The sequence below is a fragment of the Myotis nattereri genome, assembly GCF_964212035.1.
Source record: "Myotis nattereri genome assembly, chromosome: Y".
NCBI classification, from domain to species: Eukaryota; Metazoa; Chordata; class Mammalia; order Chiroptera; family Vespertilionidae; genus Myotis; species Myotis nattereri.
In genome coordinates, this window is record NC_138094.1 from 15,609,395 (window position 1) to 15,634,545 (window position 25,151).

General features: G+C 44.3%; 1 protein-coding gene across 1 annotated transcript in view; it reads left to right on the forward strand.

The window, feature by feature from the left end:
• Positions 1-25,151, forward strand: part of LOC308512352 (centriole and centriolar satellite protein OFD1-like) — a gene marked incomplete at both ends in the record, with an annotated part of 134,089 nt that overhangs the window by 77,870 nt on the left and 31,068 nt on the right. The window contains 8 exon segments of the mRNA XM_081082123.1: positions 12,057-12,164; positions 13,405-13,541; positions 14,167-14,247; positions 14,251-14,288; positions 14,290-14,329; positions 20,372-20,470; positions 23,949-23,978; positions 23,980-24,044. Of these exon segments, the coding sequence (XP_080938249.1) occupies positions 12,057-12,164; positions 13,405-13,541; positions 14,167-14,247; positions 14,251-14,288; positions 14,290-14,329; positions 20,372-20,470; positions 23,949-23,978; positions 23,980-24,044 (598 nt within the window).

Consider the following 25,151-nt stretch of genomic DNA (forward strand, 5'->3'; position numbering starts at 1 on the left):
AACGAGGCAGGCAGGCAGGCAGGTGAGCGGTTAGGAGCCAGCAGTCCCAGATTGCGAGAGGGATGTGTGACTGCTGTAAACTGGCAGTAGGACATCCTTCGAGGGGTCCCAAATTGGAGAGGGTGCAGGCCAGGCTGAGGAACACACTGTCCCCCGTGCATGAATTTCATGCACCGGGCCACTAGTAAAAATATAAACAAACAGATAAAAATAAAGATAACATGCTAAAGACCACAAATTTATTATATGGCAAAAGTCAAGATTCAAAAATATCTCCCCTACTAGCAGAATTAGGTGGGAAATTAACAAAGTAGAATTTAATAGGATGCAAAATAAAGTCTCGTACTAGGGCTTTAAAAAAAAAAAAACCTGCACAACAGGATAACCTAGTTTAAGACCAGTGCATCTACAAAAACACATTTTCGTTTATTGCAAGCTCAACAAGAGGCAGCAGTCTGAAACAGTGGTCCCAAAAAGCTAATGCAATTCTAAGTTGCATTAAGAGAACACAATGTCCTCTTCACAAATAATATAATCCTGGGGACCATACTCAGTTCTGGGAATCACATTTTAAAAGAATCAATAACTGAACTGTGTGTTGGGAGAAGGGTGGGATCTAGCCTAGGGAATATTCTGCACAAAAGCTAGTGAAGGAACTGGGGATGTTTAAACTGTTTTATTTTGTTTTTCATCTCATCTGTAAAGAGGATATGCTGCATAATGGAAAAGGGAGTGGACTAGGAATGGCAAATGGGTTTCCTTTCCTGAGCCAGTTCTAATCAACTGGTAGTGACTCCCAGGACCTGGTGCTGAGAAAGATTCTGAGAGTAGAAAGGAGGGAGTGAGGGCAGAGAGAGAGACACCAACTGGTTGCCTCCCACATTATCCCAATCTGGGGATTAGGGGAGTAGAGGAGCAAACTGCAACCAAAGTAGGTACCTCTGACTGGGAATTGAACCCAGGACCCTTGGGTATGCTGCAATTCTCTAACCACTGAACAACACCCGCAAGGCTTCAGTGCATCTTAGTTCTTATACCATTCTCTGGCTATGGTTTTATTACTGTGTTAACATAAGAAACATTCAAACCTGTAAAGAATTTTGTGTTTATTTGAGCAAACTGTCGACAAGTGCCTGGAAGCAGTACCTCAATGGATTGGGAAAGCGCTCTGGAGAGTGGCGGGTTTTCGTCTATTTTTATACATTACAACCAAAGGAGGAGACATAGGTAGGTTACAAGAAATTCATTGGTGATAGATTAGAGAGGCGGGAGAAACCAAAGGGGTCTTGGGGGTGAGGGAGAGAACCTGTGGGACTGGATAAAAAATAAAATGATAGACACATACTTAGAAGGGTGTAGGATAGCCAACAGTCAACAATTAACATGAGAACAATGAAGGAATTAGTGGTAACTGTCCGGGAGCCCAAGCACATTAGGTTGTGCCACAAGGGGCCCAGAAAAAGGGAAGTTACAAGTTACCCAGATATTTCAAGGGTATCCTAGCTAATAAAAGACAAAAGGGTAATTAACCGTACCTCCGCTATGCTTCCCATTGGCTAATCAGGGTGATATGCAAATTAACTGCCAACAAAGATGGCGGTTAATTTGCATACATAGGCACAATGATGGGAGGCGAAAGGGGAAGGACAGAGGAAGCTGCCTGACGCTGACAGTGATCGGAAACCCAGGCAGCAGGCAAGAGCCGGGTGGCAGGGCAAAGGTGGAGAACCTGGGCCGCCTTTGCCCTGCATGAACTATGCAGCTGGGAGAGGGGTGTGCGGCCGCTGGGAGCAGGGCGGGAACTTCCCGGGGTTTGCAGCAGGCAGCTGGGAGCGGGGCGGGAACTTCTGCCGCATTGTCATGGCAATGCGGCAGAAGTTCCCGCCTCGTAGCTGCTTGCTCATTCACTTACTCGCTCATTCATTCACTCATTCACTCACCCATTATTCACTCACTCACTCACTCACTCAGCAAACCCTCTCAGGTCCCTGGCACCAGGCCAGGCACTGAAGTTGAAGCAGGATAAGACAGAGCAATGTCCTCAAGATGTTAGTAATTCAGTAGGGCGAAGCAGGCACATGAACAAGGCAGTTGTACGCACAGATGCAGTGTACTGGGTTCAGTGAGAGCAGTAACTAATGCCGACTTTGTTCTCTTGATACAATGGGGCCTCGGGAGCCAGGCCGCCCCAAGCCTGTAGGCCTGTGCTTAGGCCAGGAGTGGCTGGGGTCCAGGAACATGACAGAAGGCGCAGGTCGGGCTGAGGGGTCTGACCCCACCCCTCACCCTCACCCCCGAGTGCACAAATTTTTGTGCACCGGGCTACTAGTCTATCTATATAAAAGACTAATATGCTAAGTGTCCTGCCGTCAGGGTAATACGTTATGTCGCAATGCCCAGCTTCCTCTTCCTAGCAACTAGCCTCCTAGAAGTTTCTTCAGCCCAGGAACACAAGTTGCTTTATAGCCAGGTAGAAACATTCACAGTTAACCAAATGTCTGTGAAGTATTTTCCTGTGCCTCATCTCATTTGATCCTGACACAAGTCGTGGAGTAGGTAGATTGGAGACTTGGTAGAATCCTATTTTCTTTTCATTAAACAGAAAATGAAGATTTAGAAAGTTTAGAAACTCGACCCAACTGAAAAGAATTGAGAAATGGTGCCCCCTCCCCTCCACCCCCCCCCCTTCCCCCGCTCAAAAAGAAATAAAGAAAAGAAATGGTGGACCTTAAAAATGACTTCAGGTTTTTTCACTGCACAAAATATAGTCAAACACTGCTGCAAATTAAATATTTTACCCTTTGTTCTCCCTGCGTGATCTACAATAATAATGTGCTTCTTCGTGTTGATATTTACTGCTGTGTTGCTGACAATTACCTGAAAAAGAAGTTGGAGTGCTTCACTGGGCTGGAAAAAGTTTAGCTAAATCAGAAAGCAGCTCTAATTAACAAGTTTGTTTTATATCTATAAAAGGCTAAGTTGACTCGCACATGGGTGATACATATAAAGCTCTCATTGGCAGCAATCACATGCATTTCAATCTGTCATTGTCGATCATGAATTTGGTTGACACTTCTATTATTGAGAAAGGGTGAACAGGGATATTAAAATATTTCTTCTAATTAATTTCCTTTCAATGTGCACAAATTCATGCACCAGGCCTCTAGTGTTATTATAGATGCAAAAAGACAGATAGGCTCAGTGAAGATACTGTCCTAGAATGTAACTACCCACTATTACTGCTTTTGGTTAAAGTTTAATTTCCGATCGTCCTTTGTGGTTACTTCAGGTCTTTGAGTTTGCAAGACCATCATACAGGCCTTCCCTGAGCTTGTCAGGTTACCATGTGGCCCCTTTCACCCACAGCATCTTGGTAAGCCAGCTTACCTTTATCTTCCTTGGTATGCACAAGAGTGGGTACTTGCCATGGCCTGTGTTGCTCGGTGGTTAGAGCATCAACCTGAGCAGCAGAGTCACCTATTGGATTCCTGGCCAAGGGCACATACCTGGGTTGCAAGTCCAAGCCCACAGTGGAGTGGAATGGGGGTGCTGCAGGAGGCAACCTATAGATGTCTCTTTCACATTGGTGTTTTTCTGACCCCCCCCCCCCCGCCACCCCCCCTTCCTTCCAGTCTCTAAAATCAATGGAAAATATGTCCTTACTCCTTGGGAGAGGTACAAAGAAAACCAAAAACCAAAAAACGATAAAAAGGTAGATACTTAAAGTTTAGCTCACTGATTTTCAACCAGTGACTTTTGCCTCTCCAAGAACATCAGGCAATGTCTGAGACATTCAGTAAGGTCAGAACTGGTAAGAGGCGCTGCATTTAGTGGGCAGAGAGGCCAGGGATGCTGCTAAATCACCCGGCGGTGCACAAGACGGAGCCCCCTACAAAGGGTATTCGGGTCCCAAAAGGAAACAGTGCCGCGGTTACTGCGTGACTTAATGAAAGGCAAAATAAGCAAAGCCCGAGCTGGCGGAGCTTGCTGGGTGCAATGCCTGGGCTGTGATGGGACCAGCTGGCCAGGGGATAGCCAGGTTGGGTCCAGCGCCCTAGGCCGCAACAGGAGGAAGACACAGGGTTAACTACCCAGATCCCGCAGGCCCTGGATGTGGTGCAGAGCACATGGCTTCTCCTCCAATCCCAGCTCTAGCCCAGGGGTCCTCGCGGAACTCAGAGGCCAAGCTCTCGCGAGAAGTGGGCGGAGCTTCCGGCGGTTGTTGGCATTGACTTGGCTGTAAAGCTCTGGGTTCCCGGATTCCCGGATTCCCGGATTCCCGTGCTGGGCTGGCTGGGTCTCGGGGAGAGGGCGGGATCGGCTGTGAGGCCCCCACCCGCCGCGAGGTGCCTCCACTTCCAGGGCCGCGGGTTTCACAGCCTCGCTCTGTATCTCTACTCTCCAGCCGCTGGTGAGAGTCGCGCCCGGTACACAACCCGCTCACCCGTGGCAAGCCGAGGGGAGGAAATGTGTTTATCTGCCATTTCCTAGTTCGAGTGGGCGGGAGAGCCTTGAGGTATACCCGTTCCTCTTGATTCCTGGCCCGCGGTTGGGCTCTGAGGACAGGTGAGGAAAAAGTACCGGGAGCACACGTGAGGAGATGTAGCATCTTGTTTGTTTCCGTTAAAGCACCAACCCGGTGCGCGGGTGAGGAGGCGAACCTTCTTGCTTGTTGTCCTGCAAGCGCCGTCCCCGCTGGGCTTTCGTGCTTTCCCGCTTTCCCGCAGGTCAGCCACTGTTCCGTCTTCAGAAATTCCCGTGCCCGCTGCCTGCCTGGTAACAGTTGGCATCTTCTCTTCCAGCTCACCGTGCCCCCCAAATATGACGTGTTGAGTCAAGACGAACTACGCACAAAGCTGTCCCAGACCTTCAAGCGCCGAGGTATCCTGGACTCCCTCAAGGTGTCGGCTTGAGGCATATCTGTTCTGTAACTTTTACAAGTGGAAGCGGTAACAGGGAGTCCGCATTTAAACCCACTGGGTCTTGGTTTTAAAAATAATATGATATGCAGGTGGTATTGGGGAGTGACGCTTTTATGTTTTGTAGAACTCGTTATCCTGGAAAGCATTCTCAAACGGTTGAGAGTTTGCCCGGTCTTCATATTCAAATAGATTTATTGACTGACATTCAGGTAGGAGCGAGTAGCTGTATAAAATGAAAACATTTTAGCAACAAGGCAAGTTTTGTGAAACTGGTTTGTAGGTTCTTGAATTAATACGTGGTTTTGTAATAGTCATGTTTGGATGAAGGATATTGAGACAATATAATAAGCATTGTGTGCTGCTTACAGTACAATAGTCTGGAGAATGACAGCTTTTTTCTTTAAAATATAATGAAAGCTCTGAAGGTTTCACTTGGGCAGCACATACGTATTAGTATGAATTAACAGCAAGGAGTAGGGTTACCTCAAATGTGTTTTCATTACTATATACAGTTAGACGTGTATTTTACACTTATCAGGGGAAATACTGAGTTTTTCCTTCTCCCCCCATTGTTTTCGTAACTTAAAAAACAAAACAGAACACTTTATACCTATCTGAAAAACCCATAAAAACATAGAGGAAGAGAGTCTTTTCTGATTCAGCTATTATTGGCACAGTGTTGTGTGTGTGTATTCTTAGTTCACTGTTGTATAGTGAGCATTTTCCTGTGACCCGAAAAGTTCCTTGAAACCCTCCATTTAAGTGTCCCATGATTGGATGTATGTGTAATTTATGTAGCAGTCCCTGGTGAATGTTTAATCTTGGCAGAGAATAATTTACTAATACACTTTACATGTAAAGTAACATCAGGAATAGAATTGGTTTAAATGTGTTTTCATTACTACATATATTTCAGAAGTATATCTGAAATATAAATGCTGAATAGGTTATAACCAGGTCTGTGCATCCTTCAGTTGCATTTCTCATTTTTGCCTAGGTTACGTGGCATTCTTACATTCTTGTATGACTTTATCTATATAGAAAAGGCTAATATGCAAAGTGTTTCCTTGGAGGTTAGCCCAGGAGACCGGGAATTCGATTGCTCGCTACGATGTGCGCTGACCATCGGGGGGTCGCACAGAAAATTGCAGGCAGCGAGCTGGTGTTGGCGGGGTACTGAGGGAGCAAGGAAAGGGGGAAGCAGGAACAGGGGAGAGGGGAACCGCGTGGTGGTGGTGCATGAGGGAGCAGGAAAGCAGGGAACCTGATCAGCCGTGATTGCCAGCCAGGCCTAGGGACCCTACCTATGCACTAATTTCTTGCATCAGGCCTTTAGTCCTGGAAAATAAAAGGCCATAAGCATTTTTTAAAAAATACATTTTATTGATTTTTTAAAGAGAGGAAGGAAGAAGGGTAGAGAGTCAGAAACATCGATAAGAGAGAAACATCGACCAGCTGCCTTCCGCACACCCCCTACCCAGGTACATGCCCTTGACCAGAATCGAACCTGGGACCTTTCAGTTCTCAGGCTGATGCTCTATCCACTGAGCCAAACCGGTTAGGGCCGTGGTGGCCAAACTGTGGCTCGCGAGCCACATGCGTCTCTTTGGCCCCTTGAGTGTGGCTCTTCCTAAGCCTTAGGAGTATCCTAATCTACACTAATAAAAGAGAACAATGGTAATTGGCATACGGCGATACCGTTTTTATTGGCTAATCAGGGCCATATGCAAATTAACTGCCAAGAAAGATTGGCGGTTAACTGCCAACAAGATGGCGGCTAACTTGCATATGTAGGCACAATTCAGGGAGGCGAAAGGGAAAGCAGGAAGAAGCCCCCTGCCACTGACAGTGGTCGGAAACCCAGGGGGGAGCTAAGAACTGGGGGGCAGGGCAAAGGCGGCCCTGGGGCCGCCTTTGGCCTGCCCCCCAGCCATGATCGGAGAATCAGGCGCCTTTGCCGCCCTGGCCAGTGATAGCAGGAAGTAGGGGTGGAGCCAGCAATGGGAGCTGGGCACGGTCAAAGCTGGTAGTCCCGGGAGCTAGGGGTCCCTTGCCTGGGCCTAATGCGAAGCCCACGATCACGGCGCCCCCCGCTGCCACTGCAGGTCCCCGCTGCCCGGGACGGACGCCTAGGCCAGAGGCGTTAGGCCTGGGCAGGGGCGGAGCCTGCAACCGTGGGGAGCTGGGGTTCCCCTTCCCAGGCCTGACACCTCTGCCGGAGGCCTCAGGCCTGGTCAAGGGGCCGATCCGGTGATTTGTGATCAGAGGGTGATGAGGGTCAACTCCTCTGGCTGAGGCGTCAGGCCTGGGCGGGGGGTGGAGCAAGCGATCAGAGGGAGATGGGGGTCCCCTGTCCAGGCATGATTCCTGGGCCAGAGGCCTCAGGCCTGGGCGGGGGCCAGAGCCAGTGATCGGGGGGCAATAGGGGTCCCCTGTCCAAGCCTGACACCTCTGGCAGAGGCGTCAGGCCTGGGCAAGGGGCCGATCAGGCGATCGGAGGGTGATGGGGGTCAACGCCTGAGGGCTCCCAGTATGTGAGAGGGAGCTGGCTGGGCTGAGGGACACTCTCCCCCCACACACACACCCAGAGCACGAATTTCATGCACCGGGCCCCTAGTTACGTTAATAACAATGTACCTACCTATATAGTTTAAGTTTAAAAAGTTTGGCTCTCAAAAGAAACTTCAATCGTTGTACTGTTGATATTTGGCTCTGTTGACTAATGAGTTTGCTGACCACTGGGTTAGGGCAAAGCATTTTTTTAAGGCTCTTTGGCAGAGCATGTGTATTCTTCTCAGTATAAATGTCTTTTGTACTATAGGATTTTTGATGTATAAGTACTGTTCTGAACTTGTAGTTATATACTCTTGTTCTTTTCAGGTGTAGGGTAGAAGATAGAGGTATAGCAACTCTATTTGTTTCCTGCTTGTATAGTATTGATATGAATACGTTGCGTGGATATAGGCAACATAGTCTTGAGCTCTGCTCAGTTAATATGTTTCCAGATTATATGCAAAGTAGATTAGGACAATATTCAGTAGTTCAGTTAATTTAGAGGTTTTCTTAAAACTCAAAGGAAAACTTAACACATTATAACCTTGAAGAAAATTACCCACTTTGAACCTAAGTTTTCATATTTATAAAATGTGGGAAAATTACTGTATTTCACAGTGCCTTGAGATGTAAATAATATATATGGAAGTGCATTTTTAAAAATATATTTTTATTGATTTCAGAGAGGAAGGGAGAGGGAGAGAGAGATAGAAAAATGAATGATGAGAGAGAATCATTGATCAGCTGCCTCCTGCACACCCTCAGCTGGAGGTGGTGTCCTGCAACCTGGACATGTGCCCTTGACCAGAATCGAAACCAGCACCCAATATTTCTTCCAATATTATTTTCATATTCTTCATCAATCCACAGAGAGTTGAGGAAGCAACAGAATTTTCTCTTATACATGCTATCTGAATCAAAGACTGCTGAAATGGACTCATAGGGAAGATAGTTAGAGTCTTCATGTGTTCTGACTAAGCAGCAATTCACTTGGAAGCAGGTGAAAACAGCTCCTCTGGCCAGAATCCATGGGCTGCTTGTCTCATAGAGTAAGACAAAGTGTGCAGCAGAGTAGTACTAACTTTTGGCCATGGATCTAAAACAACTCCCCCATCAGACCTGCCTTGAGTGTGACGGGGGGCGGTGCCCCAACCCCCCAATCGGCCCTACCCTGAGCATGACTGAGGGTGGCATCACAACCTCCCAATCCACCCTGCTTTGTGCATGACAGGGGGCGGCGCCCCAACTCCCAAATCAGCCCTGCTCTGAGCCGGACCAGGGACTGCACCTAGGGATTGGGCCTGCCCTCTGCCACCCGGGAGCAGGCCTAAATAAAACGATTCTAATAAAACGATTCTAATTTGTGTGGCAAATCTGTGTATTCCTAGTGCAGCAAACCTGAAAGTTTGTTCCCATTTGTTTTTTTTTTTTTTGTTTTTTTTCTTTTTTGTCATTGAGCTAGACACAACTGAGAAAGCAGGTCATTCACGAATTGATGCACCCTGTATTGAGTGGAAGTCCTCCACCATTTCAGTGGAAGGGAGTGCCCTCTTCTTTTTAAAACATATTTTATTGATTTCAGAGAGGAAGGGAGAGGGAGAGAGAGAGAGAAATATCAATGATGAGAGAGAATCATTGATTGTCTGCTTCCCGCATGCCCCCCTACTGTGGATTGAGCCCACAACTTGGGCATGTGCCCTTGACTGGAATCGAACCCGGACCCGTCAGTCCCCAGGCCAACGCTCTATTCACTGAGCCAAGCCAGCCAGGGCAGGAGCACCCTCTTAATAGGCAGGTATACCTGTGTCCCACATGAGAAACCAGAGTCTGCAGAAGTGGGTAATTTGCTTAAGGTCACAGGATTTCAAGATGGCAACACAGGGCAGTAAATCTAGATCTCTAAAATGTGCTCTTTAGATAAGAGAAATAAAGAATACATTAATTTTTTTGAAACCTGTTTTAATCCTCAAGTATTAAAACATATGTTTACCACTTCTTAATTATTTTAACTGTATTCCTACACCATTGCCTTTGAACATATTAGTTACATTTTATCTTAAAGGCAGATATAGCAAACTTTCCATATATTTTTTAAATTGACTTAATATTTTAGAGCAGCTTCATAGCAAAATTGAACAGAACGGAGAGTTTCTGTATGTCTCCTCCTCCTTCATGCACAGCCTTCCCCATGATCAACATTTATACAGTCAATGAGCCTACATGGTGGCATCATTGTCACCTAAAATCCATAATTAACATTAGGGTGCACTCTTTATGTTGTCCCTATGTTTTAATTCTCTTTCTATTAGCTGTAGTTGTCCAAAAGTTTCTTATTCAGAAGTTTTAAGAAATCTTGAACAGTGTTAGTATTTGAAAAACTTGAAACTTAAATATGCTGTATTTAAGTTTGCCTGAGCATTAGTCAATTACATAGTTACTAGAGGCCGGATGCACAAAAATTTGTGCACTGGCGGGGGTGGGGGGTGTCCCTCAGCCCCACTTGTGTCCTCTCACAGTCTGGGACCCCTCGGGAGATTACGACCTGCTGGCTTAGGCCCACTCCCGGGTGGCAGAGGGCAGGCCCAATCCCTAGATGCCTGCACCGCAGCTCCTGGTCGGGCTCAGAGCAGGGCAGACAGGGGAGTTGGGGTGCCGCCCCCTGTCATGCACAGAGCAGGGCAGATCAGAAGGTTGCGATGCCACCTCTAGTCACGCTCAGGGTAGGGCCGATTGGGGGCTTGGGGCACTGCCCCCTGTCACGCTCAGAGCAGGGCCCATCAGGGGGGTTGGGGCTCCGTACCCTGTCACACACAGAGCAGGGCCCATCAGGGGGTTAGGTAGCTCCCCCCTGTCATGCACAGAGCAGGGCCGATTGGGGGGTTGGGGAGCTCCCCCCATCATACACAGAGCAGGGCCAATCAGGGGGTTGTGATGCCACCCTCAGTAACGCTCAGGGTAGGGCCGATTGGGGGGTTGGGGTGCTGCCCCCTGTCACACTCAGGGCAGGGCTGATGGGGAGGTTGCGGCTCCACCCCGTCACACACAGAGCAGGGCCCATGTGGGGGTTGGGGCGCCGCACCCTGTCACACACAGTGCAGGGCCCATCAGGGGGTTGGGGCGCTGCCACTGTCACACTCAGGGCAGGGCCAATGGGGAGGTTATGGCTCTACCCTGTCACACACAGATTAGGGCCCTGCTCTGTGCGTGACAGGGGGCAGCGCCCAAACCCCCTGATTGTCCCGGCTCTGTGCGTGACAGGGGGTGGCGCCGCAACTTCCCCATCAGACCTGCCTTGAGTGTGACGTGGGGTGGTGCCCCAACCCCCCAATCGGCCCTGCTCTGAGCCGGACCAGGGACTGCACCTAGGGATTGGGCATGCCCTCTGCCACCCGGGAGCAGGCCTAATCCAGCAGGTTGTTATTTCCCGAGGGGTCCCAGACTGCGAGAGGGCACAGGCCGGGCTGAGGCATCCCCTCTTCCCCCCCACCCCCCCCGAGTGCACTAATTTTTGTGCACCGGGCCTCTAGTACTAATATAAGGGTAATACGCTAATCAGACTGGATGTCTTCCAGACATCCTTCTGGACAAAGCCATGTTGGTGAGGGCCGAGGCAGAGGCAATTAGGGGCAATCAGGCCAGCAGGGGAGAGCAGTTGGGGCAATCAGGCAGGCAGGTGAGCGGATAGGAGCCAGCGGTTCCAGATTGGGAGATGGATATTGGACTGCCGGTTTAGACCCATTCCTGGCAGTTGGACATTCCCCGAGGGGTCCTGATTTGGAGAGGGTGCAGGCCAGGCTGAGGGATCCTCCCTCACCACTCCCTTACCCCACTCTTTCCCCCTACCCCGTGCATGAATTTTGTGCACCGGGCCTCTAGTATTATATATTTAAATGAATTAATCATGAAGAGCATAGTTAATTAAGCACCTGTTGATTGAGATTTTGTTGTTTTATTGTTTGGGTTTTGCCATTAGAAGCGGTGTGCAGTGTACACTCTTTGTTTCCCTGTGGAAGTGTAGCTGTGTGAATTCCTAGAGGTGAAAAGACTAGGTTAAAGAACACATGTCTTTTTGAATACACAAACACTAACAAATTTCCCTCCTGAGTGATTGAACCTGCCGACTTCCCCGCTTTCTTGCCAGCACTTCACGTATGATCAGAGTTTTAATCTTAGCAGTCTTATTGGGAAAATAGGACCCCTTTGTTTTAGTATTAACTTGCATTTTCTTAGGATTTTGTTTATCGACATTAAATTGTCTTACTGATTTATTAGATCTCTTTAATATTATGAAAGTTAGTGTGCTTTCTCCTCATTATAGCAAATATTTTCTTCCAGTGTGTCATTTGTCTTTTGACTTTATTTCATGCCATATATAAGTTCTTAATTTTTATGTTATTAAATATTTCTCTTTATCACTTCTAGATTTTTGTATCATGCTTGGGAAGGACTTCCTTCAGAAATTATTCTTAAGAGATATATAACGTACAACAGGATAATGTTATAAGTCCAAAATTTATAAAGTGACTGAGTAATGGTTGAATGAAAGTTGTGAGACAAAACTATGTACATTGTGTTTTTTAGGTTTTCTCGTGGAGTTTTTAAAAGAAATGGCAGAATATCATCAGGCTAAAGAGACTTGTGACATGGACCCTCAGACAAGTGCAATTTTGCCTAGCAAAGACTCTCTTGGTAATTTCAGGCTTTTTTCCTGATTCCAGGTTTCTATTTTCTTTTTGAATGAAGAAAAAGATCTGCTTTCCTATGTTGTGTGTGTTCCTAAACTGTGTGCAGGTGGAGTGCTCATTTCCCATTGTGTCAGCACAGTCCTACCTTCAGTGCTGCCCCTCCCTCTGTGATCACCAGGTGGATGCAAAGGCCCATGTTCTTGTTTGTTGGGTCAACCCCTCAACTGGGAGGATCTTCCCTGTGACTCATCTAACTTTATCGTATAGCCATTAACGTGAGAAGATCCTAGACTATTTGCATTGCGGAAAACTAGAGAAGTCAGTGGCCCGTCACTTCATGTTATAGTTGAGGAAACCAAGGTCACCAGATGAAGGAAAAGTGATACTGGAGTCCAAGTTTTCTGGTCCATGATCCAGATCCTTTTCCATGGGACAGCCTTTCTACATACAGTACCATCCTGCCTTTAGGTGTATGCTCAGAAGGGAAACAGGTGGCTAAAATGCTGTGATTAATCCTGGCTCCTCCTTACTCATTAAAAGCAATAACTTGTTAGACAATAAATTCAAATATCTTAATCTGATTCTGCCAGTCTTTTTTTCCTGTGCATACTTTTTAGTGGGCACTGGTGTTTACATGATTGAGATTGCACTCTCGTGTGGGTTTTGCACTCTGTTAATGTTTGATTCTAATCCACATTTGGTTTGAGGGCTTCGGGTCTGCTGCAGAGAGCACTGGAATGAGAGAAATAGCAGACCTGGCTTTTGTCCCAGTTATGCCGTTGTGTAGTTGCTAAGCCCTCTGGGAGTCACCTACACTGTGTGGGCACCTGTGTCCTCTGTAAAATGGAAGACTTAAAACTAAGAATCTCTGATTCATTTTAAGATCAGTGTTTTGAACATGTGACTCAGCTTTCACCAAAGACCATAAAAGAACTCTTTGGCACTTGGAGACTGGAAAAAGATGCCATTGTTTTCTGACCTACCTTTTGCTTTCTTTTCCCCTGACTTTTATGATGGAAATTTTCCAGCATTCAAAAAAGTTGAAAGTTTTACAGTTCACCAGTAAGTTTGTATTATGTTTGCTTGATCACTTTCTGTTCATCCAGTAATCTATCTCAATTTTTTGAATTGTTTCAGAGTAAATTGCAGATGCCCCCTGTCCGTATCCCTGTACTCTTTGCTTTTGAACAGACTTCTTGCTCACCTACCCTGAGTCCTCTGCCCTGTTTGTGTTTTTTTAATAGCTGAGAAGCTTCAACATATTGATGATCAGTTTTCAGGTGCTTACCCTCAGCATCCAACATTAGGAACTTTAGAAATAAAGTTAAATGAATATAAGAGAGAACTAGAACAGCAGCTTCAGGCAGAAATGCATGAAAGGGTAAGTTTATCTTGTTGCTGTTAACAAAAGTGATATTTTTGCTTATCTTTTCATTCTTAATCTTAGGTATATAGGAAAATATCTAGAATCTTTAATAAACTAGAGGCCCAGTGCATGTGTAGGTTCCCTAGTAGCTACCTGCTGGTGGGGCCTCCCTTTCCCTGGCCACCTGCTGCCAGGTGGGGCTGGTCTCAGGGGACGGGCTGCAGGTGGTTGGCCAGCCCCGCCCCTGCTTGAACTCCCGGTGAAGGGGACAATTTGAATATATGGCTTTTATTATATAGTTAATATGATATGTACTCTTGTGCATGTTATTATTTTTCTTTCCACTTGCTGTTGTTTCTTTTTGCCTTTTGAATGAGTTTTACAGGAACAGTTAATGAGACCAAAGATGAATTAAACTATAAATATAGGGTGTCCCAAAAATATATAAACACACCTTGAATAATTATAAAGGCAGTGTATATTAAACAACATTTTCACAATTGAGCTATCGGCTGTTAGAGTGTGTATACATTTTGGGGGGGATACCCTGTATAATTAATGAATATTGAACTTAAACATGGAGAATTTGTTACTAATTGTTTAGTATTATTATTTACAATGATTTGTAGTTAATTTGCAGTTGAAGCATTTTAAAAATACTGAAGTAGTACAAATTAAAATGGAAGAGAAAGGAAAGTCTGAGGAGTTAGTGGTTTGGGAATGATGTTGGAGAGCTTGTCAAGCAAGATCGGAAGCCTTCTTGGGAAAAGATGTTCCTTGAGAGAATTCAAAAGCACCAGAAGGCAATATTTTAAAATCATTTACTGGATGGCTCCTTCCTGCAGCTGCTTGTAGATTTGCTAAAAGTCCAGGGGTGAGATGAGACATTTGCTGGAACACTTGAGGACCTAGAGCAGTGATGGTGAATGTTTTGAGCTTGGCGTGTCAAAAATTTTGAAAAACCCTAACTTAACTCTGGTGCCATGTCACATATAGAAATATTCATATATTTTTTTGATATTTGCAACCATAATAAAAAAAGATTTATATTTTTGATATTTATTTTATATATTTAAATGCCATTTAACAAAGAAAAATCAACCAAAAATATGTATAAAATGAACAAAAACAGAAAAACAATGTACATTTAAGAAAAAATAATAATAAAAACAATGATAATCATTACCATTTGCAACGTCATGGATGGAACTGGAGAGCATTATGCTAAGTGAAATAAGCCAGTCAATGAAGGAAAAATACCACATGATCTCACTCATTCATGGATAATAGAGACCATTATAAACTTTTGAACAATAATAGATACAGAGGCAGGCCTGCCTCAAACAGATTGTCAAACTGCAGCGGGAAGGCCGGGGAGGGTTGGGGGGCAGGAGGTAGGGGGGTAAGAGATCAACTAAAGGACTTGTATGCATGCATATAAGCATAACCAGTGGACATAAGACATTGGGGGATAGGGGAGGCTAGGGGACTGTCTAGGGCGGGGGAATAAAATGGAGACATATGTAATACCCTTTGGAATACTTTAAGCAATAAATTAAAATAAATAAATAAATAAATAAATAAATAAATAAAAAATAAAAAATTAAAAAACAAACAAACAATGATAATCAAATGGTACGAAAACTAGAAATTAGTGACTTTTTTGGTGCTGAAGTTTGTCTGCTAATTCTTCGATTGCAGGTTCATACTTGGTGCACTTCAAAGCCAAGCAAGCGCCACTAACATCATGTTAGCCGGTTCCTTTTGTTCATTTTAATATTATTTAATGCTGAGAACAAAGTCTCACAAAAATATGTTGATGAAAAAATTGTTAGCAAAGCCATCGCTAGATTTTTTATATTGCTAAAAGTGTCAGGAACTCTGTTCCAAGCACTCAAAATTTCTTCTTCATAGTTGCACTCTTCATGTTTCAAACGATTTCGTTCCAGATTTTCAAGTTTCGACCTTAAGTCGACAAACACGAGTCCAAATGCTACCTTGAAAATCTGCAAGTTGCATCTCTAAATCATCAATTTGCATCCATTGGAAATTATTCAATTCCAAAGTACTGTAAACTACATCCAGATACTTAATTATTTTAATGGTCTGTTCTAGGCTTCTAAATTGGTTGAATCTTTCGCTGAACTGTTCAAAGAACGTGTTTACTATATTCTGGTACATAAGTATAGACTCCATTACACTTGTAGTAGCCTTCTCGAAATACTTTTTCATCTGAGGAAAATACGAGTTTTAGTTTCAATATCTCGCTTGAAAATTTTAAGTTTACTTTCAAAAGATTTGATGTATCCAAACATAACGTCAATATTTTTGCCAAAACCTTGTAATTTTAAGTTCAGTTCATTCATATGAACAGAGAGATCTGTAAAAAACATCAAATTGCTGACCCACTTATGATCATTGATCTGAGGAAAGTTTGCCAGATCCTTATTCTCAATAAATACCATAATTTCTTCAAAGCACTCCACAAATCGCTCAAGTAGTTTTCCTCGACTTAGCCATCTCACACGATTGAACATCAGTAGTCCACTGTAGGTTGAATCAACTTCCTGTAAAAGTACAGAAAATTCTCGCTTGTGAAGGGGTCGAGAAGCTATAAAATTCACAATTTTTGTTACAACTGACATTAAATCATTCAATTCAGAGAATCCCGATTTGGCACACAACACCTCCTGATGGATAATGCAATGAAAAGGTGCAAGTGGATGTCTAATAGCTTCCATAAACAATTTCAGGAATCCCACTTTTTTCCCACCATCTTTGGTGCCCCGTCTGTCGTGACTGACACAATTTTAGAGATATCAATGTTTAGGACACTGAATGTTTTTATAACAACTTTACATATTTGGTTTCCTGATGTACTCATTGGCACTTATTCTAACTTCATCAACTCTTCTCTCATAGTGAGACCATCAGAGCCTGAGAAGTTGTGCGAATTTGCAAGCCTCCACCTTCCAGGTCTGCGCACAGTCTCCACGCACCCACTCGCCCCTGGCACCAAGCACCCGGCAGACTGGCAGAATCCGAGGCTGCTTTTTTGCATCCAGTCCAGCTATGTGCTTATTTTTATCGTTCCCTTCTGCCAGCAGCCCTGTGGGGCCCCTTCCCCACTTGAGGGTCACGCTGGTCCCAAGGGCCACGGACTCTGTGGGGCGCAGATTTCACCCCGCGCGGTTCTCTCTCCAACCTGAATTGCAAACCGCACCTTTAGGGGAAGTCTAACCTTTCTGTGAGAAGAAGCAGTGCTCGTCTGAGTTCACGCAGTCACGCTGCTTGAGATCCCTTGTTTCCAGGTTAGTAGCTGATCTCTGGTTGTCTGTAACAGCCACTCAAGATGGCACAGTCTCCGCTGCTGAGCCGGCACACAGGGAGACGTTTCAGCCGCAGTCTCCAACCGTCCTTTTTTTTCTGGGAGTTCTCTGTCTTTCCCAGCTGCAGACTGTCTCTCAGCTGAATATCCTCTGCCTATTCGGGCTGTATGTTACCCGTTTCAGCTGCTCACCCTTATCTGCTCCAGGACAAGGCACAGGACACGTCCGTTTATACCTCCGCCATTTTTCTCCCCTTATATCTTTTTCTTCTAACCTTCCCACTCCTGTCTCCTAATGAACATGGCGATCAAGTGCGTCCGTTTGCCGAATGCACCCGAACGCACAGGAAGCTTACCCGAGGCACATGTTGACAATAATGAGGCCGTTTCCAGAATTGGGCATTTTGTCACTCGAGTAAAAATAAAGTGTCTTGAGTAAAGATTAATCTCTTTATAGTGCAATTCTTAACCTTTTCATATTAATGCCAATATTGGAACAGTGTATCTTGGATGTTTTCACAATGTATCTTTGCTACGCAACACTGATGTACATGCTTACATCTGGTTTTAGAATTGTGTAATTGATCATGAGTAACATGAGTAATAATATTACTCGAGTGATGCCCAGCTCTGGCCATTGCGAGAGACAAATATATGAATACGCAATTTTTTGTCTCTTTCGATGCGTGTCACCCAAAATGGTACGCGTGTCATAGGTTCGCCATCACTGGCCTAGAGGACTAGTAGGGACTGCGGTCAAGAATACACCTGGAAGAATCAGCTTTGAAAAGGATACTAAGACTTCTTTTTTCGAGATTACTGGAAGGAAGAGTGGAAGTGAATGTCCGAGTCAGGGGCGTGAGACAACCTCACTAAAATTGCAGCAGATGTGAGAATTAAGTGATAAGGAGAGGACCAGAGGTATGGAATGGCCACTGGGTGGCGGGGGGTTGCAGAAGGAGCAGAGCAGCTCTCTGAAGCTGACAGGATTCTCGAGCTGTTTTGAGGGTACTGCTGAAGTGGGCAACCTGGAATTGAAGTAGACCAGACCAAGTGCATGTAGGTCAAGAATTTCAAACACTAACACGAACCAAGTTTATGTGGGCTGCAAAACAAAAGCTTCAATTTTCATAGAAAGGTTTATTTCGATAAAGACATGCTGGATACAAAGGGCTAAAATAAATGAGTAATCGTTAACAAAAAATAATAGAACGTTTTAATAAAAATTAGTATTTTGCATTGAACATTAACTTCCCAGACACTGAATAACTGGACAGATTAATAAGCACAATGCAAATAAACCTACTTTTCTCATTCTCCAAAAGCAAAGTATTTCCTGTTGCACATACCAAACAAGTCAGTACAAGACTAATGATGTGGTCATCGGGTGCTAAAATATTGTCTGCTAGTATTAATGGAGAGAAATGGCACGCCTGTGCGTAAGGCGCACAAGGGAAATGAATGCAACACAATTATAATCAGTCATTAGCAAATGTAGTTAGTAATTAATAATTATGTAAATCAGGTTATTGTAAAAATCAGGTTACGAAATTTTTATTAATACGCTACATACTGTTATATTCGCTGAGCCACAAACATATTCATTGTGGGCCATGTGCGGCCTGTGGGCCATGAGTTTGACATGCTTGTTGTAGGTGATTGTTCTGTTGCAGCTCTTGGGAGGATTTGGAAGGTCATTGAGGGCAGAAAAATGGTCGTAGTTGAGGAGTGTAGCTTTATAGAGCTGAATTTATTTCATTTGAGAAAGGCAGCCTGTTTAGTTGAAGACATTGGGGTTCAGCATGATGGTGAGCGGAACCAGAGCAGAGTGTGGATGACTAATAATCCAGGAGAGAAGGGAGAGCTACGTGGCAGTCTCAGACATCAAGGAGTAAGTCTGGGGATACAGACAGATGGAAGAATAAGGGTGGACCAACAGGACAGAGTTGCAGGTTGGGGTTCTAGGTGAAGTTGGAAACCAAATGCAATGTGCTTCCATCTGAGCAAAGGCAAAGGTCCCTGCAGTAGAAGGGTCTGGGGCTTATAAGTGTCATCCATGTGGCCATTTGATCTTGTCACCCAGAAAATGACTGGACAGGACATGAAGAGGTTGAGGAATGGTGGGGAGTGCATGCCAGCAAAAGAGATTGGATTGTTTCTTTTGGAAAAACAGTTCCTTTCCCAAGGGTTGTCAGACCTAACTAGGTTGGGGTCATGGTTTCCTCAGCCAGGACTACTGATACCAGGAGATGGTTGAAGTTAAAAGGCTTCCTTCCAGTGTCAACCTTTCTTGGAGCTTCTCAGTAAAACCCAGTTATTAATGGTGACCACACCCCCTCTCCAATTTTTTCTGGCATTTCTGGGAATTGGGTTAATTTTAGCTATAAAAATAAATGGAAGCACTGGTCTTTGAGATGATGGGTTGTGTTCAGACTAACACTTTGAACCTTAAAATGAGTGAGTGACTAGATCAGATCAACCAGTTGACAGCCTGTCTCCATTCAGTCAGATTCTCTGAAGGCACTGGAGAAGCTTGGCATCCTCATAAAAGGCACCATACTTTTACTCTGCCACCCAACTGTTCACCCCCTTCTCTCCCTGATAAAACTGTCCTGTCCTTCAAACTTTAGCTTCAATGATGCTTCCTGGTGACGCCTTCCCTGAATCCCATTGATAGACTCATTTAGGCATCATTCCTGCCGTGGAGACTGGACTCTGGTTGTGAAATTATCACATTGTAGTATTATTTCTCTCTCCCTCAGTAAATTGTGAATTTTTTAAAAGATGGGGACTGTAGCTGTTCATCTTTTCATATCCAGCTCACTGTGCTTTTTGACATGATATTCAGTAAATCCTTGCTCAGTGAACACGCAAATGTAAGTGTGATCTATTTTTCACAGTTTCATTCCAGCTTGTTCATTCTGAGTCAGAACCGCCCATGAATTGAAACTTTCAGACGACTATTGAACCATGGGGATTCTACTTTGTTAAGTTCCCCCATTTTGTTTTTTGTTTTTTTTTTTCTGGAGAACTTACAAAAATGTTAAGGAAGTGTCAGGATATTCTGCACAAGGGATATTAGGGTAATATAGCGTAACAGTCATTGGGCTAGGGAAGCCATGGGCAAACTACGGCCCGCGGGCCGGATCCGGCCCGTTTGAAATGAATAAAACTAAAAGAAAAAAAGACCGTACCCTTTTATGTAATGATGTTTACTTTGAATTTATATTAGTTCACACACACACTCCATCCATGCTTTTGTTCCGGCCCTCCGGACCAGTTTAAGAACCCATTGTGGCCCTCGCGTCCAAAAGTTTGCCCACCCCTGGACTAGGAGGTAAATTCTTGTGTAACTAGAATAGGCAAAATGCATACCTTGAGATGGAATGTTTTAAAAGTGAAATTGTTCCTCTAATTGTCTGTACTTTGTTCTCTGGAATGTAGGAAGCAGTCCATTAGTTCAAATCTGTCTTATTTTCCTCAGCTTGCTTGCTACAATTAATGCTTTCCTCTACAGATGGAAACAAAAGAAAGTTATGCTCAAATACAGCTTCTACTGAAAGATATCGATTTCCTAAAAGGCAGAGAAGCAGAACTGAAGCAAAGAATTGAAGCTTTTGATTTGTAAGTAATGTTTTCATTTTGACTATTCAGAGTCTGTGAGTTTAAAACAAATACTACTAATTATTCTAATGCTAATTGCCAAGTAGAGTTCTTGGATGTAAAGGTGCATTCGGCTAGTTTTAAAAGGCATAAGTTGAGAGAAACAAAGACTAGGATTTTGCTTTTGAAATATTAGTTATTGGGATGAAAAGCAGTGAGACACCATCATCAGGCTACAGTAAAACCAGACCAGTACTTTGAAGAAGCTAACAACTGTTAACAAATTATGTTCAGTCACACACTTATGTTTAGTCATTGAGATCTAACGGTTCCATGTGCATGTAGTAACTCAATGCAGTGGCTCTGACTTGATTTGTACTGGGTGATGGATGTGTGTGTACTAAGTGCTCACCACTATTTCATTCTTCACATTGTACCTGCCATTAATGGCAAGCTCACCAGTCTAGTTTATGAAACAGGTTTCATTTCCATTAGGTTCTACTGTTAGTTGATTTGCCCTGGTCTTCATTAATGTGGTTAGATCATTTATATAGGCTTTAATTCATTTTATTTTTCATCTCTGCTACATTACTCTGTTCTAAGCAGTACTGAAGTGGTAAATTGATCATGACAGAAAAGGAAAGTGACAAATAAGCCATCGATTTTCAACTGGTGTGCTGCAAGAATATATAAAACATGACATACCTGACTGTAGTCAAGGGCGTTAACCTCTTTTTCCTTAGATTTTCAAATAAAAAAAAAAGACAACAGTTAACACAAAATAGCGGTTCATTGTGAACGATTCAAAAATATACCTGTTGTGTTTTTTTTAAATGGGCAAATATATTTTTGGCATGCTGCAGAATTTTAGTAGTTTATGTGTGTCAGAGATAAATAAGGTTGAAAATCGCTGATATCTTACGTAATAAAAGCCTAATATGCAAATTATTCCCTCTACTGGAGTTCCACTGTGAGTTTGACCACTGGATCAGTCGATCAGTCACTATGACGTGCACTGACCACCAGGGGGCAGACGCTCGGACCAGTAGGTTAGCTTGCTGTGGGCACTGGTGGGCTGGACTGGAAAGTGAGATGTGAGGTGAGAGCTGTCAGGAAGTTCCTGGGGTTTGTCTTGAGCCCTGGGCAGAGGCAGGTGGGGGCGGGAGCCAGCAGGGACCGGGTGGCTGGGGAGGCTTCTATGCTGAGAGCCTGGACTATGCAGCCCTCCGCAGCCTGTGGCCTTCTCAGTGCTCAATTTATAATCTTCAGAGCTGCTTATGTTTATTTAAGTTTCACTAACTACTCCAGGAGAGTGGGTAACACCATTATAGGGGGCAGGCCAGGCATAGCTGCCCAAAGCCAAGGTGCAGCCTCAGGCTCCTGGAACGCAGCTGAGAGGGGGGTGGGGCTGAGTCAAAGAAACTGAGTCCAAAACTTGAGGCGGAGGCAGCAAGAGGTGGAGGATGATAGCTGTGCAGGGGCCTAGAAAAGCTGTTGTGTGGGGACAGCCAAGGAACCCAGTGCCTCTCCCACGGGACAAGGTCTACATCCCTCCCTCCTCCTCCCGGTGACCTGTCACCCCAGCTCTTCTCCAAAGGTTGGACTTGGCCCACAGAGCTCTCCACCACTGCACACCCTGTACTGCCTTGTCTGCCCCACCCCACTCTGCACAGCCCGCTCCATTCCCACACAGCCTTTGGAGAGCTCTGCCCCCAGAGGAGAAAGTGGGAGGCTGCAGACAGGAGGTCACATGAGGAGGGGGCAGAGCAGGGCCCACCAAGTTAGATGGAGGGGAAGGAGGGAGAAACCCCACAGGACTGGGGGCAAAGACAGTCAGGGAAGGAGGGCCATGTGGAAGCTTTGCCCTTGGTTGAAGTAGAAATCCTGACCCCATTTTACAGACCGCAGCAGAGTGTGTGTGTGGGGAGGGTCAAAGCAAAAGAGGGCTTGAGGGGACTGGATGGAGAGCAGCAACGTTTGATTAATGGCCTACTTACTATTTTTATTGATTTCAGAGAGGAAGGCAGAGTGAGAGAGAGAGAGAGAGAAACATCAATGATGAGAGAGAATCCATCGCCTCCTGCATGTGCTCCATACTGGGGATTAAGCCCGCAATCCAGGAATGTGTCTTTGACCGGAATCAAACCTAGGACCCTTTAGTTCGCAGGCTGCGGCTGTACCTACTCTACCAAACCATCTGGGGCGACCCATGGCCTATTTAAAAACCACTGCAGTAGGCTGAGCAGGGGTCTTACCATGATGGTGTTACCTGATAATGAGGGTGTCTGTCTTTATGTTGGAGTAATTGGAACTGCAACGAAGTAAAGACACAGCAATGGAGCCTACAAAGGGTTTCCACGCACACAATGCAATTTACTTCATGTGGCAGCTGAATTTGGTGAGCAGAGCCTTAGAAGAACATGCGGTCTCCAAGACCAGGGGCAGGGGAAAGTTCATGCTGAACATTCTGTGCTGTGAGTTACAACCTATATATATAAAGGCATGATATGCTAAGTGTCTGACCGAGTGGTCAACTGACTGGTCGCTACGACTTGCACTGACCACCCGGGGGCAGATGTTCCAACCAGTAAGTTGCTTGCTGCTGGGGTGGGGCCCATCAGGACCAGGCAAGACAGGACCAGACTTGCCCTGGAGCCCTCCTGTGATCCCACCCCAGCCCCAATTGGGACTGGGTGAGAAGATCAGGACTGTGTGAGACCACCGTGATCAGCCAGGTGGAGGGACCCCTGCCATTCATGAATTTGTGCACCAGGCATCTAGTAAGCTAATAAGTATAGTTTACTGCTCCTTTGCTTTACATGTTAGTCAGCAGAGGGTGCTAACACATAGAGCTTTTATCCTTTGCTTGGAATGGTCAGCATTCCCTAGCACTTACCTGGCTCGATCCAAGGGAAGACCATTCCATTCTTCAGTATTTGGAAGTTCTGATTGACCTATCTATCTTTTTCTATTGTTCAGCACTCTTCAGTATTCAATCACTAGATTATTAAATATCAGAAACAAATCTTTTGTCTTTCATACCTATGGGCTGATCAGTTAAACCTCACAGAAATAATCTTACTGAAGAAATAAGTACTAAAGCAAAAGTACACTAACTTAAGTTTGGTATGTAGCTTTTCTCTGAATTTATTATGGCCATTTATTACCTGCAATCATTTTTTAAGTGTTCATCATCTTCTATGAAAAGCACTTTGGTCTTGAAACTTGCACACTCCCTGCAGCCTGGTGCACCATGCTGCTCCATCTGCTACTTCAGATCCCACATAACTTGGTCAGTTCATAAAATAGATGGAGAACTCCAGCTCTTTCCAGTTACTTCCCAGCAGTGACAGTCACATAACAGTTTTAGCTTGTGGAGCTAAAATTATGTTATTTTTTTCTCCTAAAGTCTTTACTTCAGCAATTACAGTTTTATTTTTTTGCTTTTTATATTTTTGCTAATATCAGAGGCTACAGAAGAAAATCATAAAAGTGTGGCTGATGCACTTAGGAGACAGGATCCTGAATATAAAGAGCATGGAGGAGACCTGTGACCAAAAGCTCAAGAATGAAATTCTAAAGAAATTGTTTGGTGTTCTTAAACAAGTAATAGATTTGGAATAAGTTGATGGAAACACAGCAATACTAGTGAAGTAGATAAGACTTAACATTTTATGGTGATAGTGTTTAAAAAAATACGTTTTTTATTGACAGTCAAGCCTTTCCCATGAATATTTAAGATAACAGTATAGGGAATAGCATCCTCTGCTCTTTCTTACTCATAGCTTTTCTAACATGTATTGAGGGTCTGTGATTTGCTTTCATTTTATGGCACATTGTGAGTTGCTCAGCTCACATTGTAGATAAACTATAAAAGTGGTTGATCTAAGGCAGTTATTCTCAACCTTCTGACCTTTTAAATACGGTTTCTCATGTTGTGACCCAACCATAAAATTATGTTCGTTGCTACTGCATAACTGTAATGTTGCTACTGTTATGAATCGTAATGTAAATAGCTGTTATGCAGGATGGTCTTAGGCGACCCCTGTGAAAGGGTCGTTCAACCACCAAAGGGGTCGCGACCCACAGGTTGATCAACTTTTTAAAAATTCACTTTTTTTAAAAAAAAAAAAATAATTTTAGGGAGGAAAGGAGAGAGACAGGTAAAAATCAGCATGAGAGAGAAATATTGATCTGTTGCCTCCTGTATGTGCCCTGATCAGGAATTGATCCCATGACCTTCCAATGCACTGGACAGTGCTTCAACCATCTGAATCAGGCTGACCAGGGCTGGAATTATAATCCCTTTTAGTTCTCTTTTCCTCTCCCGCCTCATACTTGCCACTACGATGGAGGTATCTATCAATTTATAAATTATTCTGCCTAGTGGTTTTAGTGCTTATCAGGTAACATGTGCCCTGTATTCCTTCAAGATTCTGCAAAGCCAGAATCAAAAGAAATAAATGGAAATTAACAATGGAGCAAAAAAATTATACAGGAAAAGGAAAATATGATAACTATGGTTACTATGACTTCCCTATAATCTGAGTTTTAATGTGTTGCAGTGATTAACTACTCAGTGCAGACATCAAGCCCATATGGTAACTTTTCTCTACAGTGCTCAGTGTAGTGTCTAGCACACAGGTGTTCATATAATATTCATTGAGTAAATGAATTTGTGGTGAAGAGATGAC